At 36.9% G+C, this 12,920-nt stretch overlaps 1 protein-coding gene across 26 annotated transcripts in view; it reads right to left on the reverse strand.

Moving 5' to 3' along the window:
• CELF2 (CUGBP Elav-like family member 2) overlaps positions 1–12,920 on the reverse strand; it is a 330,610-nt gene that overhangs the window by 67,123 nt on the left and 250,567 nt on the right. For all 26 annotated transcript variants that reach the window (XM_072147397.1, XM_072147398.1, XM_072147396.1 and 23 more), the window contains exon 5: positions 6,369–6,503. In XM_072147397.1, coding sequence (XP_072003498.1) covers positions 6,369–6,503 — 135 coding nt within the window. The remainder of the gene's footprint in view (positions 1–6,368; positions 6,504–12,920) is intronic.

Raw genomic sequence — 12,920 nt, forward strand, 5'->3', positions numbered from 1 at the left:
TGTCAGTCAAGCACTGGGGGTGTGGCTGTGCCTCCCACTCATGAATAAGCTGGGCAGCTTGAATATGATAATGACTCATTGGACATTTCACAGGTCATTTGCATACAGCTTTAGGACCTCATTGCTTAAGTTTACAGGCATGTAGAGGGACAATGAAGGGATAGAGGCAATGCTCTCTAATGGCAGTTTATGAAAATATATTTAGTTTAGGGGGGTTATTTTGCATGATAGGTTCTCTTTAAAGCTGTGGGAAACCTACATCACCTTCTGCCAATGTGCTGAAGAAATGCCCCATTTTTCTCCAAGCAGTCTTTGCCTTAGCTCAGCCTTAGGCTACCTGCACACATTCATTGTTTTTCTATGTCCACAACCTGCGTCTGTAATGGTCATCTTTGTGGGATGTGTGTAATCTGTATGCAAACCATGTTTTCCAGGAAGGCAGAGATTGAGCTAGGCCAGCCCATCAAGGTTATGTGATTGTTTTCCAGCAACCAAGCACAAAAACAGAGCCAGAAAACCTAGTACAGCCATGTGCAATCTGTTTTTTTTTACAGCCCCATTGACTTCTATGTGGATGTCTGAACCACAAACATGAATTAGAATGAGACATGCTCTGAGTTTTTCATCACGGGGACTAGGCTCAGAAATGGTGCTAAGGAAAAAGCGATTATGTGCAGGAGGGCTTATGCAGTCTTTTACGTAAAAGTGGTTTAAAGGAAATTGACCATCAAAACCGACTATGGATAAACCAGGAGCACTTCCTCATGGGTCCAGGCAATGTGAATGTGAAAATATTCTTATATTTGTCATTAGCCTACTTCCTTCTAAAATTAACTTTTAAAATATGTCAATAAACCTGAAAGGCTACTGGGACAGTTTCCAGAGCCTCTCCATGCTGCAGTTTCACAGGCTGTTACAGTGTGCAGGAGCACTTTCTCCTCCCACTGTATTGGAACTTGTGCTGTAGTGATATTACATCAGGCAGACAGCTTGTTATTCTACATCAGGGAGGGGCTCTGGGAACTGCCCCAGTAGCCCTTCAGGCTAATTAACATAAGATTACCACAGTCACAGTGCCTGGATCTATGAGTAAGTGTCCCTGGTTTATCCATGCTTGATTTTGATGTTAGATTTTCTTTGATAAGTGAAGCATTTGTACAGTTAATACATAGGCTTCTTTTACAACTATTTACTGTACATATATAACTGGCAAAATCTTTCCCATAATACATAGTAAAACTCATATGCAAAGTATAATACAAAGTATTTTTGACTCAAACTGCTGCCTGAACATTCCTTCACAATGCATTTTGGAAAATGAATATATTTCGACTTTAATGTGAGCAGAACTGTGTGCGTGATTATATAATTTAAAAGTTCATCCGTTGTATATGTAGGAATTAGCCCCTCTCGGAATATGCCATGTTGTGAAATAAAACTTTGTTACTGTGCCTACTCTCTAATTATACAGGTAATAATACATGTCATTTTAAATAGCATAGAGGCATTTTCTTTTTAGCATTTAAGATTTCAGACAGCTCACTATAAAGTACCATCTCTAAATTTCACAGTCTCGCTACATGTATAGAGAAATGGAAGGTAATTATGTAGTGCTGATTTCTACCAATTTATGAAAATGCCAGAAATGATTGAGTCTGCATTACAATGCAGGTAATTGTTACTTTCCTATTCAATTCCAGCCTACATGAGAACTTGTGGTCCTGCCCAACATGTTAGAAAGGTCACCCTGTATCTTCCTGCTTTTGCTTGTACTCAGCTTGAAATACCTTTGTGATTGCCCTGTTTTTTCTTCATATTGAGAAGACGGATTGACAGAAGGATAGCCCTGCCATAATGTTAATGGACTTTAATGAACAGTAACTAAAATATGTTTAGTATATTATAAGATTGTTATAATTTACAGTTATATAAAATAACTAAAGTACTACACGTTTACACATATGTATATTTGTGTGAATTAATATGATATCCCTCAAACATTTAGGAAAGTTGCTCTAGTGTGTTTCACTTTCTTTCCAACTTTCCTAAGAGATTTCTGTCCCAGACAATACGGACTATGCAATGGCACCATCACTCCGACAGCAAAACCGATCCAAAATTAGTATCTATTAAAATGCCCCTGATACCACATGATAAAAAGTTCACAAATTCTCTGGGATAAAGGTTTGTGGTAGCTGAGGCCACGTTCACACGTGGCATTTTGATTGCATTTGGAAATGCAATCCAAAGGCTCCGTGATCACATATTTTGGTAACATTGTGTTTCAAACACATTAACTGAACGCAAAGAAAATGCAATCTTACTTCAATGTGCGATCGCAGGTAGAACCTTTGGATTGTGTTTCAAAACACAACCAAAATACCATATGGAAACGTGGCCTCAGGGGCTCTATAAACATGTCATGGCACCTGAAAACTACTCCATTAAAATCTGCCCTACAAAAGCGTAATGGCTCCTTCCCTTCCGCACCTGCCTTGTGCCCTCACAGTGGGTTACATCCACATATGGGGTGTCCTCTTACTCGGAAAAACTTCCCAATGTAATCCTAGATGCATTTTCTACTTTTATTCAGTGAATGTGGGTACATTTTTTGGTTTTGAAACATAGGCCTTGGTCATCAGGGTGCAATTGAACTTGGTTACTAAGGGGTTAAGATGCGGAATAACCTTGTTGCTGTAATTCTTCCACTAAGGAATTAGAAATTGTTGGTTTTGATGAGGAACTTGTATTATTTTATTAAATTTACTCGCATATTTTTTGCATTATTTTCAAAGAGTTACAGAAGTACTCATTTACACTGCTTTGTTGATATATGAAGTATCCTAATATGTCACTCTTTGTCTATAAACAAGAAGATCACAAATATTTCCGAAAATCTTAAAAATTTACAATAAAATACACCTTAGTTAACAAAGTCCATTGTGGCTTTCACAATGTGGATATGAGTAGAATGAATGTATTTTTCTTATTTGCTTCTTACTACTTGGATTCTGGTCATCTTGGATTCCAGCAAATTGCTCAGTGTGCCTGGAACTGATCCTCTCCGGGGAAAAAGAAAAATGTGTCCATATTGTTTTCATTTTATCTGTGTAATCCACAAATGAAAGGTGAAGTCTATAGGGATTTAAAAGCTCTGTTCTTCATCTCTGAACTATTAGGTTGGTCCAATTAAAGGTTTCTCCATGTACAGTCAACATGATCTACTCTGCAAAGGATTGTGCTAAACAAGCCCTAGAACAGATGCTAAGGATCACAATCAATTTTGCTGTTACATGCATTCCTGAGATCCTCTTCCTTGTAGCGCACCTTTGTTATGTCACTACACATAACCGCAGACTCCACACAGAGAAATGGCTCACCTTAAGCAGCTTTCATTGCAGTGCACTAGAAACTGGCCAATAATCAGTTCTAACCACATAATGCAGCCACTTCCATCAAGCTTCATCTTGTATGCTTAATGCTGCAGCCAATCAGGCTTATTTGTAGAGATTTTCCAAAATAACACAATTTGCAGAGAAACGGCAATCAGCTGCACACTTCAAGTATAGTTCAAGTATTGTTAGTAAATGCATAAACCATGAACATTGAGCAAAAAAATTGAACCACTATAAATGATGATAACCTGTCATCAAAAACACACTACTGAGCTTCTGACTTTTATGCTGTCGAGTGTATGTTATTTTTTCATTTTGAGGTCAACCACTACTAACGCATTCAAAAGATCTTGTTTACCCCATTTTTTTAACTCAACAAGGTCACAATATTAAGATTTAGCAAGACCTGAAAATAGTAAATGTTGCATACTGCGTTTAGTTTGGGTTGTTAGCTGTTTTCTATACTTTTATATTTATTTTTTGTTATGTTTAGTATTGAATATGTGATATTTGAACTCATGACTTCGATTTAGAAGTATTAGAATACAGGCACATATGAATTCAGTTTTTTTAAAGTGTATCTGATTTCAGAAATTTAAATACTCTTTTAAAAGAGTTTTCCAAATCTATGTAAATAAAACATAAATGGTCACTAACTTTTCGACAAGCTTGTGTCTAGAATTGAGGTCCTATTAGACTTTCCAAAAGAGGCCAAAAATAAGTTATGATCAACAATAACCATAATGATCCGCACTTGTTTGCATCCGCCTTCAATGTTACATAGGCCAAGAATAGGGAGGAACAATAACAGTACACATTATTCCTCCCTAAACCCGGTGTACAGATTATTGACAGCACATTCCTGTTTACAGGGATAATGGGCTGCCAAAAACTTGGATCATTTTCATAGGAATGCTTGTTCATGATAACTGATAACTCTATTTCTAGGATTTTATAACTTTTTACTAGTTTTACCCACTACAAGTTTGATTTGTAATTCAGATATAATTGAAAAAGAAACTATAGTTTTTTATATAATGCAACGGTTTGTCATCTGTGATATTTGGTAATATTTCAAAAAGTTTGTGACCAAATCATCATTGTATAATAGAAATATATGCAGTTTTGTAGTATACTTTTTTTTCATTTACTCCAGTTTCTCACCATTTGGACATACTCTTTTGCCATGTCAAATAATGAAAACCATTTTTGTTAATACTTGAAGGCCAAATGTCTGGCAGACCTGGCATGAGATCTTTTCCAGTCCAGAGAATCTTCTGTGAGCTTAATATTTTTGGTTCTAGACATATATTCTATCGTACTTATATTAACATACTGTAGCAAACTGTTAGGAAAAAGAATATATTTGTGCTGCTAAGCTCACGGAGGATTGTCTAGATAACATATAGAAGTAATGAACCTCTTAGCCGTAAGAAGCATTTGGTCTGCATTATTTCTTTAAGCCTTTAGATGCCAACAAGGGTGGTTTCATTCAGTAGAAACAATTAATACAACAATGTATATCAAAACTTAAAAAATTTTTCATTGCAAACTATTATTTTCAATATATATGAATCCCCTTTAATTTGGATCATAAGATGGAATATCTCTCCCATGTTAAGGCAATGTATTACAGCTATAGGTTTTCACTCCTAATAGTTCAAATAGAAGAGGAAACACTGAATAAGATTAAACTGCTGTATTCATGAAAGGAGGTGCTTTTCCTGCCTCTCCATACCTCTCTGCAGTGACTGACAGACCGCTTTGTATGGGAAAGTGGTGATAGTTCTCCCCTTATGAATACAGGAGACTCATAAGTATGTGTTCAGTGTGTGATTTCCCTGTTCCTATAAATCAAATTGCACCATTTTTTATTCTGCGATTTTAGCTACTAGGAGAACAAACCAATAGTTGAAATACTATGGGGAGAATTCATTAAGGATTTTTGGAGTTTTAAAACCAATCCAACGATTGTCCCCATATATACTAAGAGGCTTCTTCCTTTTAGTAGATACAGGCACAATTTACCAGGTCGGACCTAATACCAGGTCTGATCTGGCAGAGATTTCTGCAGTAATTTCTGCTCATCTTCCAGGTGATATAAGAGTAAATGTGGTTGGCCAAGGCTTCAAGACCCACCTACCTAGCTCTACGCCAGCCCTGCTCAGGCTATACTCTTAATTTAAAGTTAATTATAACAGCTAAATTTGCACAAAGCAGCAAGGGTCTTATTGACCCTATTACAGACACATGAACGTAATTAACTTATGCACACAACAGCGCTATTTAGCTATTCTTTCTGAAGGCCCCACACACATGCACATTGACTTAGCTGAGTATGCATGTCTTCTAAATTGGGACAGGAATGTCAGTTAGACACCTGTAATGGCAGTTTATCACCTGTGGTGTAAAAAGATTGGGGATGTTGAAATCCAACTCCCTGATCGTTAGACTAGTCCTATGAGCAGTTTAAAAAAAAGCCTCTGCCATTTTCCAAAATATAACATATCCTGTCATTGGTACTTTGCATATATATTTTATTACATCCAGCTGAGCCCAGATAGTAATGGTTTATTTAAAATGCTGGACTCAAAGACTACAAATCCCAGAATGGTCTGAAGAGGGATGAATTAATAGGCTTTACTGGTAACACTGGCAGCTGCGAATGCTACATTTGGAAAATACTCCTTTAAAGAGCTGCAATCGTTTTCCACACAAGTGAATGAAGATAAATTGCTTTATCCATGTTGTATGGTAATAGATAACTCACTAAGTCATGCTTTCCATTGAGACTCTCTTTGACTTTACAAATAAAAGTGATTACTTCTTTCCATCTTTGCGGAAAGTTCATGTGGGTAACTACATCGCATGGGAAGCAATCGTGAGTGACCTCTGGCCCAACACATCTGCTGCCTGTGACATATTGCTCCAATTAGCTGTTAAGGAAAGGGTCTTTACAGACGGCACACTCACCTCGACTCAGTCCATCAGGTCCCCGTAGGATTCTGCATTCTTCTATTTGACCAAATGGAGAAAACATCACCCTGATATCGTTCTCGTTACACTTCTTCGAAACCATGCCTATGAACAATTTTCTGTCTTCCACAGCTAGAAGATAAAAATAATGAATGAGCAAAGGCCATTTCATCTTTTTATTCCTGTGATCAATGCTTCATTACCACATCAAAACCAGCTGCGATCATGTGAGTCTTTCTTTGTGCTTTACACAGGTCTCAGGAAGGCAAATGCTTACTCTTTATTTCACATTTATTTTCTTTTTTCCTTTTTCTTTTTTTTTTGGCTGTGATGCTACTACAGCTCACAGCATGATAAGAAGCTGCTGCTCATCCAGATACATTCATTCCAGTCACTTAAACACGCTGGGTGAAAAGTTGCATTTCATGTCTGAGGGACACACTGTATTTTAGTAAATCTTAGAAATAGCTAACGGCAGCAGCAATCAAATGCCCATGGAAAAATGGTAAAATTTCCAACTATATCATTTTCACATGGGTCTTCATTTTAAACACAGTGGTCGGCTATATATGGGAGGTCATGCTACAGATATACAAAACACATTTCACAATCCTTTATAGGGTACATCTGTAGAATCAAGAGCTGCATGATTCTGTATGACATACATACTAGGAAAAGCTAGGAAATGTATCTATATGCTTTCTTATATTGTGATGTACAGTATACATTTTTATAGCAGATGATTTTTGTGTAGTCTATTTAATATGCTTTCCATACTATTTATGGTTATTGAATCCTTGTGGACAATGGCCATATTAATCAAACATTGTCTAACAGTGAGGCCTCATGCACAAGTGTGCTAAAACAGGCCTCAAACCAAGTGGCAAAGGGGGAGGGGGAGCACTCCTCACCCGCCCCCTCTCCATAGGAAGCTGAGTGGCTGGAGCAGGACCTGCATAAGCATTACAGTATTGACTCAACTGTTCACTCAGCAGAAAGGAGCTCCTTGCATAACGTTTCTCTATGATGCAAGGACTCCCATCTGCTGCACTGGACTCTGTTCGTGGAATTTGACTAGCATACAAGTCTGTTTCCATGGACTGAGCAGTGAATGTGCGGTGAATGTTTGGGTGGCCACATATGAATAACTTTTTTCATGCACTTCTCTAGGAATCTCAAAAGTTACCATGTAGACATGTAAAAGGTGAGACCCACATGTTAATCAGACACTGGTGTAAAAGCCAAATGATAATATCGGAGTAGTTTAACGCTCATTGGAAGACTTTTTTTGTCTCATAAATATAATAAGTCTATGTAGAAAACTATTTTTGAATAAAAAATTGGATATTTACTTTTATATTAGTCGAAATTCCTTGGGTAGTTTTGAGAATTGTGACTTATTCCTATTCTATGCGACTTGGATGATGCTAGGCCATGGAGTGGGCCTGCTTGAGGTGGGGAAACGCAGCAAATGTGCACAAGCTATAATCTGCACTAGATCCAGGTACATTCCTACAGAAGGCAAAACCTGGAGTAGAACTGAGTCGGAGCATCTTGATATATTTGGCACACCCTATGTGGCGTGGCAAATGTCTTCACATATGTGTAGCTACCGGTAATATAGGTTTTATGCCGGTTGGGTTTGTGTAAACATAAAATTATTCTGAATGCACATTAATAACATTACTGATATCATCAGCATTTTATCATGTCATTATTAGTTTTATAATATGAGTTACTGTGTGATATGACTGTGTAGCATTGGTAGTCTGCTCTATACCAAAATGCATTCTCAATGAACTGGCTGTCAAGGCAATATGTACCTGATGGAGTCTTGTATGAGACATTAATGTTAACGCATTGTGGAAAATATCAACAGAGTTGATAAAATGTAAATTTGTTTAAAAACATGAATGACAGATAATTTGTTCCAATTATAGTACAGTTACACAACATCCATAAATAATCTCTTTCCTGCAACAAGTTTCTAGAGATTTCATCCGTCAATATGTGACACAGAGATGTGCCAGGAAACAGTGGATGGAAATCTCGGCTTTCATCAATATCATTAGTCCTACTGCTCAACATCATTATGTAGTAAACAGCAAATCAGCTGGAAACCTATTGAAGAGCAGATCTGCACCAAGCGGAGATTGGGGCTTGCTTTCTCTAGTACTAGTATTCCAAGATGGTTATTACTGAATTGTTATGTAGTTATTATATGAATACTTGCTTTGTTGCTCCCTCCATCTCTTACTGACATATTTCTCTTCAGACACTGCTTTACATTGAAATATTTGCTGAGTATTGTTATCACTAGAGAAGAGCCCCTGGAAATACTCATTGATTTAGCAAAGATTTACTGTTTTCTTCTATGACCAAAGGAAAAGCTTTTTTCGTTTTAATTGCAGCCATTCTCTTTAGCACTTGTGCCTGCTGGCAGTAGCAGCTATCATTTTGTCTTTGTAAGAATTCCAGTTTTGCTGGAAGGGGGAACATCCTGGATAATTGTGAATACTTTCATAGCAATCTCAGGAATGGAGTTACACATACTTTGAAACTTTAGACACATATCAAATATGACCTTCTGATACACCATATCTGGTTCCACAGAAAAGGCTTTGTTCACAGAGTCATGGTAGGTTATAACCAGGATATTAATAGCCACAATAATTGCAGTATTTTTCGAAACCAAAGTATACGGCTGAGACATTTGTGCAGCCACTCTTGCGGTGAAATTATGTGAAGAGCATGAAAGTGCACTACATTTCTACCTCTATATAAAACCAGGCTGTCACATTGATAGGTTTTCTTTTTAACACTCTCATTCTATAGGTTACAGTTTTACTTTCTTTCAATTTGTTAATAAATTATGTTTATAAACTTGAAATAAACTCTTTAATAAAAAACGATGGGGGTTATATATCATCAGCTCCTAGGGACAGTTCTATGTCTATTTGTGGAGCTCCGCTGCCCATCAGATTCATTAAAGTGTCTTTGGCCCTTTAATAAATGTTCTATGGTCTATTTTCTGGCCAGAATTTTTTTTTTCAAAAAAGTCTCCGCACATTGCAAAAATCTCAAGTCATGAATCTGGCTTTGCAAGGTGTTTCACTAGCAGTAGTTCTATGTTTAGGCCAGATTAATGAAGAGGTATATGTAGTCTTGTGAGACTTTTTAGCAGTAAAAAGTCTTAAAAACCCTCAATTTGATTAATTTGAGACTTTTTTTACACCATAAAAGGTCACACAGTACTGCCTTTGACTTTCATGTAACCTATGTATGCATGTTTATATCTATAATTTAAAAGTCAAACAACACAGGTAAGTTTCAGCTTGTTGATTTTGCAATGGTCCACATTGTGTTGGATTGCTTGTTCTACCAGCAATACCAGAATGGGGACCTGAGTCTTGTGTGTGAATGCAGTGATAGAACATATGCATAAGTGTTGCCCCATTCACTTCTACAAACTAAGAGCTATATCAGTCCCATTGAAATAAATGGGATCCACACAGGTAAGTTGGGGGTCACTATTGTTATCATCAAAGAGTATTCCAGTGCTATGGCATGAGATAAGGTTTTGTTCATGGGAAAATATCTATAATGGGATTATTCAGGTAATATGCAATCCTGTATTATGCTACAATCCACACAAGTCCAGAATTCACTTTCTACATATGGTACTAGAATCAAGCTTATTGAAAAATGGAGGATGTGTCCCTTCTGCCTGCTTTCGATCTATGGTTTCACGACTTTTGGAAGACCTTGAATGGTAATGAAATAGCTCTTGTGTACAAGGGAATTAAGCACATAAAAAGATGTTTGAGGATTTCATGGGTGAAGGGCCTTCTGAGTATAACATTTGGTGGGTGGTTTGGTCGTCCATGGGTACTCTAGATGGCTAGGGCCCTGGGCTACCACCTAAACCAACTATATTATAATCCACCACTGGTCCCAGGCAGTCTTCTAAAGCACAGGACCTCCACCTGATAGTAGAGACCTGCTGGGACCCTCACTGATCACAAGAATTGAACCTCATTCTTTGAATGGGGATTCTGTTCTCTGGTGGGGGTCCCAGTAGTCGACCCTTAAAGACCAACCTGTCGGTAGGTGGTAATTTATATACTTGGGACAACCCCTTTAACTTGTGCTACAAAATGATTTAATCAAAGATCACAATTCCCTACATAAGTCATACATATGACTATTTATAAATAGCAATTCTCAGGAAGACAAGTTACTAAAGTGTTAACACAATAATTTCAGTTAGTTGCTTGTACATATACTTCCTTCTCTCTGTCAAAAACTCCTTGAAGGTTTGAAGAGGCATAATTGTTCTTAGCAAATGATCTGTATCAAATGAATGAACAATCATTTATTTTTTGCCAAACTTAGAAATGTCACATGGCATCATCGTTTAACTTTCAGCAAAATGCACATAATGTTTTCTAGTCACATAATCTGGAGTGGAAACCTGGCAACTGGTGGCCTGAGGTTCAATAAGAAGATGATTGCCCAAAGTACTGTAAGACTGGCTCAATGTTTATAATCATATACTATTATAGAACATAATCTGTAGACACAAAGGTTTAATGTTAGTACATTACTGCTGGATGGGCAAGGCTGAAATAATTTACACTAGCCCTCATATGTGTATGCAAATGAATAAGTGACAATTGTGACATGCTCATGTATGTAATGTACATAGTATCCGAATACAGTATCTCTTATGTATGGCAGCATATTACAGCATCAGTATTCATGAGCAGAGCACACATACACCATATAGTAAATGATTTGGCTATTAGATTCTGTAAATGCTCCTAGTAGCCTACACATACTAATATGCTGTTTGAAACACATTATAGATAATCTTTAATTTCGTACATTGTCTATATACTATTTTCTGGATGAATTTTTTTTGTTCATCACTTTATAGCAGTAGAGGACTGGACAGGAAACCTCAGCTGAGGATACACATCCAATGGTTGTTGAGTGAAAGATTTAGCAGCCCTCTCTAGTAGCAGTCATGGTCTACAGGAGCAGGGAATTTTTCCTTGTGAAATCCAAGCATCAGCAGATCACCCAGATTTTGTGGCCAGTCAAGTATTCACCCGGTAGTGGTCACAGTAAGTAGATCTTAGTGAAGTGCAGCAGATTTAAGATACGTTGGATGAAAAGTGTAAATCTGCAACAGTGGTTATGCTAACCCTTCAGTTTGAATAGAATATTACTAGAATATTAAAATAATATTAAATACTGTGTTAAATAGTTTACTGTATTAGATTCATTGGATAAAATGTCCTTCTAATGCATATATACTTTGAATGAAGAGAACATACATTAAGATTCTGGATATTAGTACAATTAATAATCCAAGACTCATTTGCACTTTATAGCAGTTTGTGATTTATATAATACAGTGTGTGCTTTATATAACACAATTGCTTTAAGCTGCAGATAGACATATGGCACCTTATGTATGGCTATGAGCTATTTATGTGCTATGACTTCAAAGCATCGCTACAAAAGGAAGCCAGCAAGAACATTTGAGGAAATCTGTTGAAATGAATTAAATGATAATAGCTGACTTTCATGTTATTGTCTTGTTGTCAGCATGACACAAGGTAGTATTTTCCTGAATGAGATGCCATTGGAAGGAGAAGCATGATATTATCTAGTTTTCACTCTCCCTTATTTATCCAAGCTGATCATTTTTCCTGAGGTGGTTAAACATCAATCCGTGAAAAGTGCTCCATATGGGAAGTACACATTGCTATCTAAGAGCTAATCCTTTGATTGGTAATGATCTTGAATTGGTTGGAAATGAAGCAGATGCTCTTGAGCTATCAGTGGGTTATCTTTTTCTGTGGAGCTAACAGCCAATAGACTCGAGACCACCACAGCTGAGCATTGACAAGCAGCCTCTACCAGATTTATGCGCTGTGTATTTACAGAAGCAGAAGCTGCAAGGAGCTGTTATATCTGCATAAAATCTGCCCTTATATTGTACTTCTGAATTGGTAACTGCAGATTTATGCACAGTTAATGCAATCTGAAATCTCATTTTTTTTTTTTTCTTTTAAAATGCTTAAAGTATTCCGAATTCCCTTTTTATGATTTTATTCTATCTATTCTCTAAATGGCATGCAAATTCAATTCATTGTTAATGAGCAGGCTGTCAGAGCCAGTTTTGAAGTACAGCTACGAAGTCAGAATTTTCCCCCGTGAGACTGCAAGCACACATATTTATTTTTATTATTGTGCAAATTATTTAAGGAAAGTCACTGTATTTCCATTTGGTGTTTAGGGTGTTTTAGTTTCCTATCTGTTCTTCTCCTCCTTTCTTATAAAAAGTCAATTACCTTTAATGCTAAAAGTGATTTTGTTATAACAAAGTCAGTAAAATTAGAATAATGTGTACTTATGTAGACTCTTATTTCTTTGTCATATTCTGCATCCCTGTTGAATGCATGTTGTTCGAGCTTTCTCATTTGCTGTATATACACCAACTCTAAAGATTTGTAGCTTCTAAGGGTTTGTATCAAG

Source organism: Engystomops pustulosus, chromosome 4 (assembly GCF_040894005.1).
Source record: "Engystomops pustulosus chromosome 4, aEngPut4.maternal, whole genome shotgun sequence".
In the NCBI taxonomy this organism is placed as follows: Eukaryota; Metazoa; Chordata; class Amphibia; order Anura; family Leptodactylidae; genus Engystomops; species Engystomops pustulosus.